Genomic DNA, 17,822 nt, shown 5'->3' on the forward strand with positions numbered 1-17,822 from the left:
AGGAGCATTGTGTTACTTAGGTCCATTTCCTTCTGTCTCTTTTCTGTTAAACTCACCTTGAATTGGGATGGGAAAGATTTGAATTGGGATTTGAAGCCATCAAATTACTGCTAGTTAGATTGATGGGTGGCATCATCATACTTCCTCCAGCATGTGGATCATCTTTCATGCCATTAGAATTAGTGCTGGGATTGACAGGGTTTGGTGGTTCATTGATTACAGCTTTTGTATCTTGAGACATAGTATGAGCATTTTCAATGTCATCCTGTTGACAATGTCCACCTTCACACTCTATCTTGTTTGGTTCTGAGATATCTCCTGTTCCTCCTTTGACTTTAATAACTCTGACTTTTATTTCCTTGGGCTTTTTCTCTTTTTCCATTTCCTGGAATAGATACATCCAAAATCTGAGTCAGAAGAATAGTTATTTTTACCATTAGAGTGCTAACTATAATACAGTTCTACCGACTAAAAAGAGAACAACTTTTACCTTTCCCAAAACTGGAGTATTTAGCAGTGTATTGGTATGAGTTGTTTTCCTTTCATCTTTCATAAGTTCATTTTCTTTAGAATTCTCTTTTGGTTTTAGCAGTGTATTGGTATAAGATGTTTTTCTTTCATCTTTCATAAGTTCATTTTCTTTAGAATTCTCTTTTGGCTTTATGAATGAGTTGACTTTTGCTTCTTGTAGTAATTTAGCTCTCAGTTCTGGTATGAATCTGATAAAACAAGCAATATCAACAAATAATCTTCTTATTTATGTAGATAAAGTATTTTATCTTTAATAGACCACTTAATTTATATGTCATCTATAGCATAAATAATCAATAATGCATGCCAAGAGATGGTACAATATTTAATACAAATTGCTTCCTGGTAAAGATACATCTTCCAAAAATTTTTGCATGGGAATTTGCTACATAAAACTCTTACAGAATAGGTTTATATGGATTAGATTCCTGTTGTGATACAAACTTTACTCAATAAAAGTTTCATTTTGATAAATACTTTCAAGGAAAACTCAGGTCATTTTGTCCTTTTTGTGGTTCCTTTAAGGTAACAGTACTTAAAAGATCAGCTAATTAGCTTTTGAAATATTATTCTAGAGAAATAATTTTAGTACAAAATGTAACAGAATACATCAATATCAAAGGGAGATTATTTTGGTTTTGGTTTGAATTTTTTTAAGTTACTTATTTTTTAATAGAAAAATCCATTCACATAGCTCAAAATCCAAAATGCTACATGGAAAAATCTCCTTCCTACCCTGCCCCTGAGTTGCATAGTTACCCTCCTTGAAGCAGCTACAATTATGTTTTATTTTATTTTATTTTATTTTATTTTATTTTATTTTATTTTATTTTATTTTAAGTAAACTCTACACCCAGTGTGGGGCTCAAACTCACCACCCTGAGATCAAGAGTCACGTGCTATACTGACCGAGACAGTCAGGTGTCCCCTAGTTTGTGGAAATTTTAAAATATCATTCTGTGAGTGAATTCTTCCCCAGTTTAGCCCAATCTTGCCAGAGCTGCGCAAGACACATGTCTAGTAAAGTGTAGTGTGAAGAGATGAAGAAAACAACCAGTGTGATTCATTTGGCTGAATAAGAACACGTCATACTTCTGTCAAAACGCCCTTGTATTGCAGAAGGTTCTGTGAAAGGGAGAGGCCTCTTTTCAAAGGAAAGGGTCTTCCCCAAACATTTTCTGAAGACTGTATCATTGGAATTCAAGAACCTTCACTCCATCCATCATACTAAAATCCTAGGATCTTAGTACCCAAGAGAGTACCCAATCAACATGGTCTACGAACAACTGATATGAGCAACTTTTTAATTCAATAACAGGCACTTTTTTCATCAATGGCACTTTCAATATATCTTCTCATTTTTTTGTTTTACATCAAAATTCTTGGTTTGTTTTATATTAAAATTCTCTGAATGCCTAAAGTTCTAAGTACTCCAAAGGATTCTCTCTTCTTTGCCTTTTTCTAGTTTAGTCTATCTTCAATGGCTGTTCCTGGACTATTCCATGCCTAATCTTAAGTCCATCACATTTTAAAATGATGTCCATCTTTTCTGACCTCACATCCAAAGCCCACCTGAATTGCTCTGTAATTAAAGTAAAAAAATTTCTGTTTCTTTCAAAGCCCAAATAGAAAATGGTGGGTTTTTGTTTTGTTTTGTTTTTAGAAATACAGCTGATTTAAGCCAAAATATGGAAAGAGCCCAGATGTCCATCGGCAGATAAATGGATAAAGAAGATGTGGTATATACACAATGGAATATTACTCAGCCATCAAAAGGAATGAAATCTTACCATTTGTAATGACATGAATGGAACTAGAGGGTATTATGCTAAGCAGAATAAGTCAGAGAAAGACAAATACCATATGATTTCACTCATACATGGAATTTAAGAAACAAAACAGTTGAACATAGGAGAAGGGAAGGAAAAAAATAAGATAATAACATAAGTAGGCAAACCATGAGAGTCTATCAACTATAGGAAACAAGCTGAGGGTTGCTGGAAGGGCGGGGGGTGGGGGACAGGGTAACTGGGTGATGGGCATTAAGGTTGGCACTTGATGGAATGAGCACTGGGTGTTATATGCAACTGATGAATCACTAAATTCTACTCCTGAAACTAATAATATACTATATGTTAACTAAGTTGAATTTAAGTAAAAAATTTAAAAAAAAAAGAATACAGCTGATTTATAAATCTACATTGTCATTCTATATTACATACACAATGTAGGACACAGAAGGGCTAGAGGCCTGGTCCCTATCTTCAGGGAACTTCCACTTTGGTAGGGAGAATATGACAAAAAAAACCCACTATAACAGAAAGTACATAAAGCAGAGGGAAAAAAACATTTGACATTATAACATACAGATCAGAGATGCTACCAGAAGAGGAAAAACCAGACTATTCTGAGTCAGAGGTCCAAATGGGAATAAAACTAAAAAGTATTGATTGTTTATTTACTATCTTCAGGCCTATGATTACCATTGAAAATGTGTATAAAGAGCTTAGCACACTGCCTAGGACATTGTAACTGTAATGCATGTTAACTACAATTATTTTCATTAGTAGAATTTTCATCATGATGCCTGTAAGTCTACCATAGACCTAGTTAATAGAGGAACTAAGTAAGTAAAATTTTTGTTAAATTGAATTTTTTTTGTGTGTAACATTAACCTATGTAGCAATTCTCATGCTAGGAAAATTCCCTGACATAAAACACTACAAAGTCCACACTCACTCAACATGCTTACTTTTCAATAAACCCATCTCTAGTAAAATACTCATGATGCAAAAGATCAGTAGATGATGTCCTCTGAGCAGGATCAATTTGTAAACAAGCCTAGAAAATGAAAAAAAAAAAAAAGATTCTAACATTAAGGAAGTTCTTAACAGGGCTCTATAAGGTAGAAATTAAATTTATTTGACATATGTAGAAGTAAGTAACTACCCAGAGCTAAAACCATTCTTGAAAAGATGGTTTAGACCTTAGGAATTTCTGACAATGAGTTCTGACATTTACTTCCCTAAGAAATTTGTACTTGTAAAGCATTATTATAGGTTAAATGTCCTGTGATTCTAGCCGAAACAGAAGTCAGTCTGCTTCTGCTGGAATTAGCAGAAATTAATTAGTTCATTTTGATCCTCTCATTAGCACTGTAAGGTGGAAAGCTGGTGGATTATTATTTTCATTTTACAGAACTAGAAGCATAATTAGTGATTTACTATATGAGAATTTTAACTCGTATTGTCTGAATCCTAATCCATTGCTTTTTCTATGGCATAATACAACTTCACATTCAAGCCCCCAAATCTTTCAATATTCCATTATGAGAACAGCTCTTTTTTTGTTTCCCTATCTTGGGAATACTTCAACTGAATAGAGAAACAAACAAACAAACAAAGCCCCACAAAACAAAAACAGATGATGGAAGGAAGAGTTTTGAAAATAAGTTGAACATCATAAATTTATATATAATCGAATAACTCGTTGTAAATAGAAGATATTTTTAACCAAAATATTAAAGATAGAATTTGAATAAAAGCCATTTGCATTATAGTTTTCATTTCTTCCTTCAGAAGAAGGCAAAACATAAAAAGAAGGCAAAACATGATAATAATTGGTAATTTTTATTGATGTTTGCTATGTGCCACACAATACTCTACCTAGCTTTTTCCTATATCTTGAAGTCAACAACGACCCTACAGGTAGGTATTATTATTATTATCCCCATTGTACAGATAAGAAGACTCAGATCCAGAGAAATCAAGTAATTTGTCTAGATCTAACAAACAGAAGAGTAGAATTAAAATCCAGAAAATCCAAGGTAATTGAATATAATATTACCTTTTTATTTCAAAATGTATATGTTTAAATTGACTTACGAAAAAAGTTATAAAGATCTGCGATACAACAATATGAATATAGCTAACAGTACTAACTAACTAACAGTTTTGAAACACAAAAATTTCATGTTATGTGTTTTTTACCACAATAAAATACATTGACTTACAAAGCAAAATTGAGTTCATTATCTACTTTATGATGGGAGAATACCCGTCTACTTTATGATGGGAGAATACTGCAACTAGCTAAAAATATGTGCTTATTTAAGAATATGATAGTAATTCATCAATAAAGCTTAATAAGAAAAATGTTGGGGTGCCTGGGTGGCTCAGTTGGTTAAGTCTCTGCCTTTGGCTCAGGTCATGATCCCAGGGTCCTGGGATCGAGTCCCACATCAGGCTCCCTGCTTATCGGGGGAGCTTAGCACACTCCCCCCCACTAGTGGTGTCTTCTCTCTCTCTCTCTCTCTCTGTCTCTCTCTCTCTCGGAAAAATAAATAAATAAAATCTTTAAAAATGTTAAAAAAGTCTGCCCAAGTCATAGTCTATTAGAGGCAGACAAATTAGTCCTTCTTTGAATAATATAATTAGAAAATTAAAATACATGCCCTAGTTTGGAAAATGTAAGATATGATACTTGAGAAACAGACTGGCAGTTTCTTTAAAAATTAAACATACACATTACCTTAAACCCACCATTCCACTCTTAGATATTTACTCAGAATAAAAATTACATCTACAAAGACTTGTACATGATTGTTCATAGCAATTTTGTTTGTAACAGCCAAAAATAAGAAACAACCCAAAACAGGGGAATAGAGTAAAAATGGTTATATATCCTTATAATGGAGTACTACACAGTAATAAAAAAGGAATCAACTACTGATACACACAAAAACATGAATGTATCTATAAACCATAACGCTGAATCAAAGAGTATATACTATATAATTCCAGACATATATATCCTAGAAAATGTAAACTAATCTATAGTGATAGAGCAACTATAGTGATAGTTGCTAGATATATAGATAGTATATAGATAGATAGATAGATCACTATATATATATATAGTGCTCAATAAATAGATATAGATAATCTATAGTGATAGAAAGCAACTCCGAGGTTGTCTGAGAACAGAAATGGAGGGATAAGAGGATTGAAAAAGGATAAGAGGACATTTTAGAGGTTGATGGAAATGTTAGATATCTTGGTTGTGGTGTTGGTTTCATAGGTGTAAAAATCTATCAAAACTCATCAGATTATACATTTTAAGTATGTATAGTTTACTGTACATAATTACATCACAATAGTTTAGAAAATTTAAATCTAGGAAATGATACAAGCTTTGCCCCATATATTAAGATGGATTTTAAAGTTATAATAATCAATCAAACTGGTATTTATACTAGAATAAAAAAAGAAATCAATGAAATAGAAACAAACCCAAGTGCATATAAGCATTTTTTCTATGATAAATGTGGCCCTCCAAGTCACTGGATTATTCAAGTTGAAGAAAAATATTTACAACATAGATGACAAAAGACTAATATGCCTATTATTTTATAAATGTATATGAAAAAAGACAGTTTAATTGACAAATAATTTAATTAAACAAATAGTTTAATGATTCTTAAAATAAGAAATACAAATGGTCAACTAATATTAGTAAAATGTTCAACCTTTCCTGTGATGATAAAAGTGCAACTAAAAAAAATATGGTATTTTAAGCTTATTAAATTGGCAAATATTTTGGGGCACCTGGCTGGTTCAGTTGGTAGAATATGGTGACTCTTGATCTTGGGGTCGTGAGTTTGAGCTCCATGTTGGGTGTAAAGATTACTAAAAAAAATTGGCAAGTATTTTAAAAACTATAATATCCATTGTTAGATTGAGAGTGGGAATTTATATCCAGTGTTACTTGAGAGTACTTGAGTACGAATCAGTGAAATCTTTCTGGAGGAAAAAATAGCAAAATATATCAAAAATTTTGAAAAAACGTAAAGCCCGTGGCCCACTAACCCTGAGATCATGACCTCAGCTGAAATCAAGAGTTGGACACTCAACTGACTGAGCCACACAGGCACCCCAACGAACCTGATTTTTAATAAACTCTAGTTTTCTCTGGATACCAATGAAATAATTTTTTCCCATAAGAATACTCTTGAGATGATACATATCACATGTTTAGTCAGTTTACCTAAATAATAACAGCAACAATTAAAATTAACAATATTTGTTGACAGCTTATTCAAGGCCCTGTACTCAGAACATTTTCACCATTACCTCATTTAATTCTCCAGCCCCAGAAAATAAAGACCGTTAATGTTGTTTTATAGCCCCAGTAAACTGGGGCACAGAGATTAAGTGACTTTTCCAAAGTTATAGAGCTAATTAGTGACAGAGCTGAGTTTTAGTCTATGTGATTCCACAGTCCCTTCTTATAAACACTACACCATACTTGCTTTGAAATTTAGGTAACTATTTCTTTTAAATGGCTATACATCAGAAATAAGATACCTCAGTTGACCCTGGGAAAGGAAATTAGCTAGATAGAGAAAATAAATAGAAGCTGATTTACTTTCCACAGTAAATTCTCTTATTTTTTGAATTTGCACTAAGTATATTGGTATATTTATTACCTAGTTTAAAAAGAAATTTACATTTTAAAATAATTAGAAAGTGTTATACAGTATAATGTTTTTGTTTTCAAGGCATTGGTATACCTTCAAACAACATTAAAACTGCAGCTGTCAATGCCTGGTAAATATCTTAGGATACCAGTGTACAAGGAACAGAGCCCTAACTTGGGTAGACTGGCTATTAAAAGGTGATGATAAACATGGTAAGTCCTTTGAATTATTCCATTTTATCCCTAATTATCATTAAAATTGGGATAAACTAAAAATAATGACCAGGATTATCCTCGGAAGTTTTCAGTTCTAACAGTCTATGGATTTTAATTTTTCTGAACTAAAGACATAAAGACAGGAATATAGTAACTTTTTTTTTTAAATTTATTTGAAAAGATAGAGACAGCCAGCAAGAGAGGGAACACAAGCAGGGGGAGTGGGAGAGGAAGAAGCAGGCTCATAGTGGAGGAGCCTGATGTGGGGCTCGATCCCATAACGGTGGGATAACGCCCTGAGCTGAAGGTGGGATCACGCCCTGAGCTGAAGGCAGATGCTTAACGACTGCGCCACCCAGGCGCCCCAGGAATATAGTAACTTTTAACAGATAACATTATGAATCCTTTCAGAATTTCATTAAAGAATTTCATATAAAACTGTATTATAATTTATGCAATTTCCCAGAAATAAGCCCCTAATATTTAACATACATCAACTATATCTGCCAACAATCCATTTAGCTTTGGGTATTTTTTTCTTGCATTTTTGGGGTGTTGAACTTGAGGAAGGACCACCCCAGCAAAAATGGGACTCTTGGAAAAGATATTCTGTAAGTGAGGTGTCAAATTGCCTGGAAAGAGAAAAAAAGATGAATATAAGAAAACAAAAAACGTTAAACTACAGTCAAACAAATTGCTTTGTGGTCTGTATTAAATTACTAAAAAGGGAGAATAACAATTATGTTCTTTTAATTTTTTAAGGTTGAACAAGGAACTATCTGAATATAGCATAAAAATTGGAAGTTCCCCCAGAGTTGATAGCATGTAGACAGTAGAAAATTTAAAGCCACCAGGTTCATTTTCCTTTCCCAAAATATAAGACATAATTATAATGCTATCAGGAAAAGCAAACTTTTACATATTTCCATATGGGTATCTAAATGGTCTAACAAGTGTTTATCAGCAAAGCCTTACTCAAAACAGCTAAAATATCTAAATTATTTAGAAACAGAAATATTGCAAAGAAACAAGGCTATAGAGTAGTAGTAGAATGGAAAGAACTGTAAATAGGAGTGGAGAGAGCTAAGTTCTAGGACCAGTTTTGTTATAACAGGTTCTGTGACCTTGGGCAAATCTCTTCCCTTTCTATGCTTCAGTTTCCTTATCTGTAAAATGACAGAATTAATCCTATCATCTCTAGCTTTTTTTTCTAACATTAATGTTCTCTCAAACTAGGACTTTAAAGAGGACCAAAAAGTGAGATGCTTTAAGACTCCAAGCCATACCTTTAATTAATACTTAGCCAGACTTCATAGTTTTTTATAGTTGCTCACAGTACCTTCCTCATGATCCTGTAACTACATGTTTATGTATAGCTTCTCTACCACAAAAGGGGCTCCTCAAGCTCATCATTCAGAAATATATTAAAAAAACAAATCACTGAAACTCCATGAGCAAGGCTAACCACCACAATGTTTGGGTGGTCAAAGCAGATCATTAAAAAAGTTAAAGTCCTCATCAAATGTATTCTTGAAAAAGTTATTAAGCTACCTGGATATCTACTGTGGTTAAAAAAAAAAAAAAGTTTTCTAGGGGCGCTTGGGTGGCGCAGTCGTTAAGCATCTGCCTTCGGCTCAGGGCGTGGTCCTGGCAGTCCCCGATCAAGCCCCACATCAGGCTCCTCCACTATGAGCCTGCTTCTTCCTCTCCCACTCCCCCTGCTTGTGTTCCCTTTCTCGCTGGCTGTCTCTCTCTGTCAAATAAATAAATAAATCTTTTTAAAAAAAATAAAAAAGTTTTCTCAATAAATAACTTTCTACCTCTAAGTACTTCAAAAAGACAGCTAAATCAACTCTATTATTTAAAAGTCCTCTTTGAGAGATGCAAATTTGTACAAGCCAAAAATTAAGATTTTATTTATTTGACAGAGAGAGTGAGAGAGTACAAGCAGGAGGAGCACAGAGGGAGAGGGAGAAGCAGGCTCCCCACTAAGCAGGGAGCCCCATGTGGGGCTCATTCCCAGGACCCTGAGATCATGACCTGAGCCAAAGGTAGACGCTTAACAAACTGAGCCACCCAGGCACCCCTGCTTCCCTGTTCTTATAAAGAAAAAAACTGAATTTGAAAATCAAGCAGAACTGATATACCAATATTTACTTTAGGCATTTAACAGTGTATTTCAGTAGTACCCACCTACTTTTAAAACAATTTTATGAAGTAAATCCAAATCAGAACTGCTAGGAAGATAGGGATTTCCAGTAGCCATCTCAATGATCATACAACCCAAAGCCCAGATATCTACAGGCCTGAAACAAACAAGAATAAATCATTTTTTCATGGAGAAATATATAAAATATCTCTTCTAAAATTTTTTTTAAATAATGTTCCAGCCAAAGAAAAAATAAGTTAGATGGTATCATTTATAAATTTTCGCCTTAATATCATATGTCAACTTTAGAATATATATTAAACATTATCACATTTTATTAGTAATATTAAATAGCTTATATTTAAATCACATGAGAAGCCACATAGTAGTCCAGATAAAAAATAACTGTAATTCTAAAATTGTTCCACTTATATAAGGACATTATGATAAACGGTTTATGAATTAGAGCAATTGAATACCAAAACCATCTGGTTTTTAAAGAGTAAAAATTAAAAATCTTAAGTATTTTACCACCTACATTTATTTATCCTTTTAAAAAATTAATATATTTATTTAAAGGAGACTCCATGGGGCACCTGGGTAGCGCAGTCGTTAAGTGTCTGCCTTCGGCTCAGGGCATGATCCCGGCGTTCCGGGATCGAGTCCCACATCAGGCTCCTCCGCTGGGAGCCTGCTTCTTCCTCTCCCACTCCCCTGCTGTGTTCCCTCTCTCACTGGCTGTCTCTCTGTCACATAAATAAATAAAATCTTTAAATAAATAAATAAATAAATAAATAAATAAATAAAGGAGACTCCATGCCTAATGTGGGGCTTAAACTCATAACCCTGAGATCAAGAGTCACATGCTCTACCAACTGAGCCAGCCAGGCACTCTCATTTATTAATATTGTATTGTGAGTCATCCATAATTCTAACTTTTTTGCCACATAATCAGTTTTTTAAAAGATAGTTTATATCACTAAGACTTCTAAAGATTTTATTTTTAAGTAATCTCTAGACCCAACATAAAGCTTGAACTTAACAACCCCAGGATCTGGGATGCCTGGGTGGCTCAGTCATTAAGCGTCTGCCTTTGGCTCAGGTCATGATCCCAGCGTCCTGGGATTGAGCCCCGCATTGGGCTCCTTGCTCCGCTGGGAGCCTGCCTCTTCCTCTCCCACTCCCCCTGCTTGTGTTCCCTCTCTAGCTGGCTGTCTCTTTCTCTGTCAAGTAAGTAAATAAAATCTTTAAAACAAAATAAAACAAAACAAAACAAAAAAAAAAAACCAAGATCAAGAGTCACACGCTCCACTGACAGAGCCAGCCAGGCACCCACTAGGACTTTTTTTTTTTTTTTTTTTAGAGAGATTTAAGTATTTATTTTAGGGGAAGGAGAGGTGTATAGAGGAAGAAAGAGAGAATCTCAAGCAGACTCTGCACTGAGCGGGGAACCCAACAGGGGCCTCAATCCCAGGACCCTGCGATCACAACCTCAGCCAAAACCAAGAGTCAGATGCTCAACTGACTAAGCCACTCAGGCCCCCCACACCCACTAGGACTTTTAAATAGATAAAAAGTAGCCCAATCTCACATTCAGAAGAAATATTACCACCACAATGAGCTATATCTTTCACTAATCCAACTGACAGAAATTGTAAGATTTAATAACTGCTGTATTGGTGAAGCCATGGAAAATGAACACTCCTGTGTACCACGCTGGGAGTGTAAAGCTCACAACTTCTTTGAAGGGAAAATTGGCAAAAGCTACCAAAATTAAAAATGTACCTACTTTTGACCAAACAACTTTATTCCTAGGAATTTATCCAAAGATCTATTCACCCACGTGCACAAAGATAAATGATATGAGAATTTCACTGAAGCATTGTTTGTGGTAGAAAACAATTGGAAACAACCTAAACGTTCTTCAATATAAGAATGGCTATATAGGGTATTTACCCCAAAGATACAGACGTAGTGAAGAGAAGGGCCATATGCACCCCAATGTTCATAGCAGCAATGTCCACAATAGCTAAATTGTGGAAGGAGCCGAGATGCCCTTCAACAGATGACTGGATTAAGAAGTTGTGGTCCATATATACAATGGAATATTACTCAGCTATCAGAAAGAACGAGTTCTCAACATTTGCTACAACATGGACAGCACTGGAGGAGATAATGCTAAGTGAAATAAGTCAAGCAGAGAAAGACAACTATCATATGATTTCTCTCATCTATGGAACATAAGAACTAGGATGATCGGTAGGGGAAGAAAGGGATAAAGAAAGGGGGGGTAATCAGAAGGGGGAATGAAACATGAGAGACTATGGACTATGAGAAACAAACTGAGGACTTCAGAGGGGAGGGGGGTGGGGGAATGGGATAGACCGGTGATGGGTAGTAAGGAGGGCACGTATTGCATGGTGCACTGGGTGTTATACACAACTAATAAATCATCGAGCCTTACATCGGAAACCGGGGATGTACTGTATGGTGACTAACATAATATAATAAAAAATCATTTAAAAAAAAAAAAAGAATGGCTATATAATATTTTGTACAACCACACAATGAAATATTTTTCAGCTATCAAAAAGGAGGTATATGCTAATATAAATTGATCTCCAAATGAACTCTCAAGTGAAAAAAGCAAAATTCACCAAAGAAATCCAAGAAGATGTATAGAAATGGAGAGATATTATATGTTCATGAATAGGAAGACTCAATATTGTCAAAATGTCAACTCTTCCAACTTGATCTATAGATTCAACTCAATCCCAGTCAAAATCCAATTTGGATATCAACAAATCGATGCTAAAGTTTGTATTGTTAAAAAAGAGACAACAGGCCCAAAGTGGAGTGCTAAGCCCACATCACCACACTAAGACTTAATACTTAACTTAGGTGCACCTGGGAGGGTCAATCCATTAAGCCTCCAACTCTTTTTTTTTTTTTTTAAGATTTTATTTATTTATTCAACAGAGATAGAGACAGCCAGCGAGAGAGGGAACACAAGCAGGGGGAGTGGGAGAGGAAGAAGCAGGCTCATAGCGGAGGAGACTGATGTGGGGCTCGATCCCATAAGGCCAGGATCACGCCCTGAGCCGAAGGCAGACGCTTAACCGCTGTGCCACCCAGGCGCCCCAAGCCTCCAACTCTTGATTTCGGCTTGGGTCATGATCTGTGGGTGGTGAAATCAAGACCCAGGTCAGGCTCTGTGCTCACTGCTGAGTCTGTTTGAAATTCTCTCTCTTGGGGCGCCTGGGTGGCTCAGTTTGTTAAACATCTGACTCTTGATTTTGGCTCAGGTCATGATCTCAGGGTTCTGGGATGGAGCCCTGCTTCGGGGGCTCCTGGCTTAGCAGGGAGTCTGCTTGAGACTCTCTCCTTCACCCCCTGCTCATGTGCTCTCTCTCTCAAATAAATAAATAAATCTTTAAAATAAAAGAAATGAAATTCTCTCTCTCCCTTTCTCTCTGCTCCTCCCCCAGCTCATGCTCTTTCTCTCTCTTTCTCTAAAATAAATAAATAAACAAAATCTTTTAAAAAATACTTTATTAGTTTCAACTTCTCCCAGAAGTGGACTCTTAAACCAGTCAACCCGGAATTACATGGTCAGCACTAGTGAGGTAACCTGCCTGACAGAACCCTGCCATCCTCTAAAGGAAGGTGACCTTGCCACAAACAATCTACTCTTTACTAATAACTTCCTTGTTCTGCCCCATTCTGCCTATATAAGTCTTCCCATTTTGTACAGCCCTTCGGTGTGTCTTTCTGTCTGCTAGATGGAATGCTGCCTGATTCACAAATCATCGAATAAAGGTATTAAGATTTTTAAATTTTACGCAGCTAAATTTGGCTTTTAACAATATGGAAAAGCAATAGACCCAGAATAGCCAACATGATGTTGAAGAACAAAGTTAGAGGAAAGATACCACCAGACTTCAAGATGTATTATAAAGCTACAATAATCAAGACAGTGTGGTATTGGTGAAAGAATAGATAAACAGATCAAGAGAACAGAATACAGAGTCCATAAATAGATTCACAAGAATATATTCAACTAAACTTTGGCAAAGGAGAAAAGACAATTCAGTAGAGAAAAGAAAGTCTTTTCAACAGGTGATACTGGAAAACTGGACATCCTTATGTAAAAGAAAAAGAACCTAGATATAGATCTTACAATTTTCACAAAAATTAACTCAGAATGGATAACAGGTATAAATATAATACATAAAAGTATAAAACTTCTAGACAATAATATAGGAAAAAATCTAGATGATCTTGGGTTAGGTGATGAGTTTTTAGATACAACTCCCAGAAGCATAATCCACAAAAGAAAAAAATTGATAGGGGTGCCTGAGTGGTGCAGTCGTTAAGCGTCTGCCTTCGGCTCAGGGCATGAACCCAGCATTCTGGGATCGAGCCCCACATCAGGCTCCTCCGCTAGGAGCCTGCTGCTTCTTCCTCTCCTGCTCCCCCTGCTTGTGTTCCCTCTCTCGCTGGCTGTCTCTGTTAAATAAATAAAATCTTAAAAAAAAAAAAAGAAAAAAGGGGAAAAATTGATAAGTGGTACATCATTAAAATTTAAAAATTCTGTTCTGTGAAAGACACTGATAAGAGTGAAAAGAAAAGTTGGGGAAGGTATATGCAAAACACATTTTCGGAGATGCCTGGGTGGCTCAGTCATTAGGCGTCTGCCTTCGGCTCAGGTCATGATCCCAGGGTCCTAGGATGGAACCCCAAGTCGGGCTCCCTGCTCAGTGGGAAGCCTGCTTCTCCCTTTCCCACTCTCCCTGCTTGTGTTCCCTCTCTCACTGTATCTCTCTCTGTCAAATAAATAAAATCTTTAAAACAAAAACAAAACAAAAAACACATTTTCAATAGACAATTTGTATCTAAAATATAAAAATCACACCTAAAACTCAACAATAAGAAAATAAACAATCAAATTAAAAACATGGGCTAAATACGTGAACAGACACCTCACCAAAAAAGATATACAAATGGCAAACACACATATGAAAAAATGCTCAACATCATATGTCATCAAGGTATTGTAAATTGAAGCAATAAGATAAATACCATAAATATACCCCTATTATTAGAAAGACTAAAATCCAAAATGCTGACAACAGCAAATGCTGGTGAGGATGTGGAGCAACAGGAACTCTCATTCTGTGGGAATGCAAAATGATACAGCCACTTTGGAGGACAGTTTGACAGCTTCTAACAAAGCTAAACATGGTGTTACCATAAATCCAGCAATAATTGCACTCCTTGGGGGCACCTGGGTGGTTCATTCGGTTGAAAATCTGAGCATCCAACTCTTGGTTTTGGCTCAGGTCATGATCTCAGGGTCCTGAGATCGAACCCCAAGTCAGGCTCTGCACTCAGTGTAGAGTCTGCTTGTCTGCTTGTCCCTCTCCCTCTGCCCCTTTGCCCCCCGCCCCCCACAGTCTGTCTCTCTCAAATAAATAGATAAAAAATATATATATATATTTTAAAGATTTTATTTATTTATTCGACAGAGATAGAGATAGCCAGCGAGAGAGGGAACATAAGCAGGGGGAGTGGGAGAGAAAGAAGCAGGCTCATAGCAGAAGAGCCTGATGTGGTGCTCGATCCCATAATGCCGGGATCACGCTCTGAGCCGAAGGGAGACGCCCAACTGCTGTGCCACCCAGCGGCCCCCGATAAAAAATATTTTTTAAAATTTACACTAATCGGTATTTAGCCAAATGAGTTGAAAAACTTATATCCACAAAAAAACCTGCACATGAATGTTTACAGCAGCTTTATTCATAACTGCCAAAACTGGAGAGCAAGCAAGATGCCCTTCATTAGATAAATGGAGAAACAAATTGTCAAATATACATACAATGGAATACTATTTAGTGATTAAAAAATGACCTATCGAGACATAAAGCAAAGCAAAACAAAAATGTAGGAACCTTAAATACACATTGCTAGGTGGAAGAAGCCAGTCTGAAAAGGCTATATAACATATGGCCCCAAACACATGACATTCTGGAAAAGGCAAGAGTATAGAGACAGTAAAAAGATCAGTGGTTGCCAGAAATTCAGGGAGAAGGAAGAAAGGATGAAAAGATAGAACACGGAGGATTTTTAGGGTTGTGAAACTGTTTTGTATAATACTGTAATAGTGGATACATGACAGTACACTTTTGTCAAAATCCACAGGAATTCAACACAAAGAATGAACCTTAATGTAAACTATGGATTATAATTAATGATATATATGAATACAGTTTTATCAATCTTTTTTAAAGATTTATTTTTTTAAGTAATCTCTATACCCAACATGGGGCTCAAACTCACAATCCCAAAATCAAGAGTCACATGCTCCACTGACTGAGCCATACAGGCGTCCCCTGGTTTGTCAATCTTAAAAAAAGTGCCAAGCTAATAAAAGGTGTTAACAACAGGGAAACTGTCATGGAGTGGGTAGGAGGGAGGGGGTAGATATCTGGGAACTTTACTTTCTGCTCGATTTTTCTGTAAACCTAAAAATGCTCTCAGAAAGTAAAGTCTACTAATTAAAAAAAAGAGAGAGAGAGGAAAAAGAAAAGGAAGAGTCTGTACTATATATAGCATGCTTCTATTTCTGTTTAAAAAGGAGGTGCTGTGGGATTAATATCCAAAATAAATAAAGAACTTATACAACTCAACACCAAAAACACAAATAATCCAATTAAAAATGGGTGGAAGACCTGACTAGATACTTTTCCAAAGAAGACATACAGATGGCCTGTGTTAAGAAAGAAGACTTCAGGGGTGCCTGGGTGGCACAGCAGTTAGGCGTCTGCCTTCGGGTCAGGGCGTGATCCCGGCGTTATGGGATCGAGCCCCACATCAGGCTCCTCTGCTATGAGCCTGCTTCTTCCTCTCCCACTCCCCCTGCTTGTGTTCCCTCTCTCGCTGGCTGTCTCTATCTCTGTCAAATAAATAAATAAAATTTAAAAAAAGAAAAGAAAGAAGACTTCAAGGAACCTGGGTGGCTCAGTTGGTAAAGCGTCTGACTTTGGCTCAGGTCATGCTCTCAGAGTCCTGGGATTGAGCCCTACATTGGGCTCCATGTTCAGTGGGAAGTCTTCTTCTCAATCTCCCTTTGCCCCCTCCACACCATGTGTGTGGGCTTGCTCTCTCTCAAATAAAGAAATAAAATCTTTTAAAAAAATAAGACTTAGAAAGAAGAAAGATATCAAATCTATAACCTAGCATTCCACCTTAAGACAGTGGACAAAGAGCAAACTAAAACTACAGCAAGAAGAAGGAAGGAAATAATAAAGATAGAGTGAAAATTAATGAAATAGAGAATTTTTTTTTTAAAAAAGAGAAAAATCATTGAAACCAAAAGCTGGTTGTAAAGATCAATAAAATTGATATTTAACTAGAATGACAGAAAAAAAGAGAGAAGACTTAAATTATTAGAATCAGAAATGAAAAAAGTAACATTACTACCAATCTTACAGAAATCAAAAGGATTATAAAGGAATACAATGAACAACTGTACACCAACAAATGAAATAACTAAGGTTAAATGGACGGTTTCCTAGAAAAACACAAACTATTAAAACTGTCTCAAGAAAAATAGAGAATATAAATAAACCTGTGAGAAATGAAAAACTTGAATTCTTAATCAAAACACTACACACAAAGGAACGCCCAGGCCCTGATGGCTTCACTGCTGAATTCCATCAAATATTTAAGGAAAAATTAATACCAATTCTTTACAAATGCGTTCTCAAAATAGAAGAGGAAGAAACATTATAGAGAACAAACTGATGTTTACCAGAAAGGAGATGGGAGCAGGGATGGGTTAAAGAAGTGATGGAGATTAAGGAGCACATTTGTGATAAGCACTGGGTATTGTATGAAAGTGTTGAATCACTATATTGTACACCTGAAATTAATATTACACTATATGTTAACTAACCGGAATTTAAATAAGCACTGTAAAAAATCAATAGAAAATTACAGCCCAATATCTCTTATGAATATGGACACAAAAATTCTCAAGAAAATACTAGCAAACTGAGTCCAGCAACAAATAAAAAGAATTACATACACTGTGGGATCTAAAAACCAAACCAAACAAACAAACAACAAAGAGAGAAACAGACTCCGAAATATAAAGAACTAGCAGGAACTTCTGGCTGGCTCAGTTGGAAGAGCATTCAACTCTTGATCTCAGGGTTGAGAGTTCAAGCCCATGGTGGGTGAAGAGATTAGTTAAATAAATAAAATAAAATAAAATAAAATAAAATAAAATAAAATAAAATAAAATAAAAAACTGAGAACCATAAAGAACAAGCTGGCAGTTGTCAAAGGGGTAAGGGAGATGGGTGAAATGGGTGAAGGGGATTAAGAGATACAAACTTGAAAAAAAAAAAAAGAGGTACAAACTTCCAGTTATAAAATAAATAAT

General features: G+C 35.7%; 1 protein-coding gene across 4 annotated transcripts in view; it reads right to left on the minus strand.

Moving 5' to 3' along the window:
• CDKL3 (cyclin dependent kinase like 3) overlaps positions 1-17,822 on the minus strand; it is a 111,817-nt gene that overhangs the window by 56,345 nt on the left and 37,650 nt on the right. For all 4 annotated transcript variants that reach the window (XM_057307011.1, XM_057307012.1, XM_048220938.2 and 1 more), the window contains exons 5-9: positions 9,418-9,530; positions 7,717-7,856; positions 3,284-3,372; positions 491-719; positions 57-385 (exon numbers count right to left, since the gene is read on the minus strand). In XM_057307011.1, the coding sequence (XP_057162994.1) occupies positions 57-385; positions 491-719; positions 3,284-3,372; positions 7,717-7,856; positions 9,418-9,530 (900 nt within the window). The remainder of the gene's footprint in view (positions 1-56; positions 386-490; positions 720-3,283; positions 3,373-7,716; positions 7,857-9,417; positions 9,531-17,822) is intronic.

The sequence above is a fragment of the Ursus arctos genome, unplaced genomic scaffold, assembly GCF_023065955.2.
Source record: "Ursus arctos isolate Adak ecotype North America unplaced genomic scaffold, UrsArc2.0 scaffold_5, whole genome shotgun sequence".
NCBI lineage: Eukaryota > Metazoa > Chordata > Mammalia > Carnivora > Ursidae > Ursus > Ursus arctos.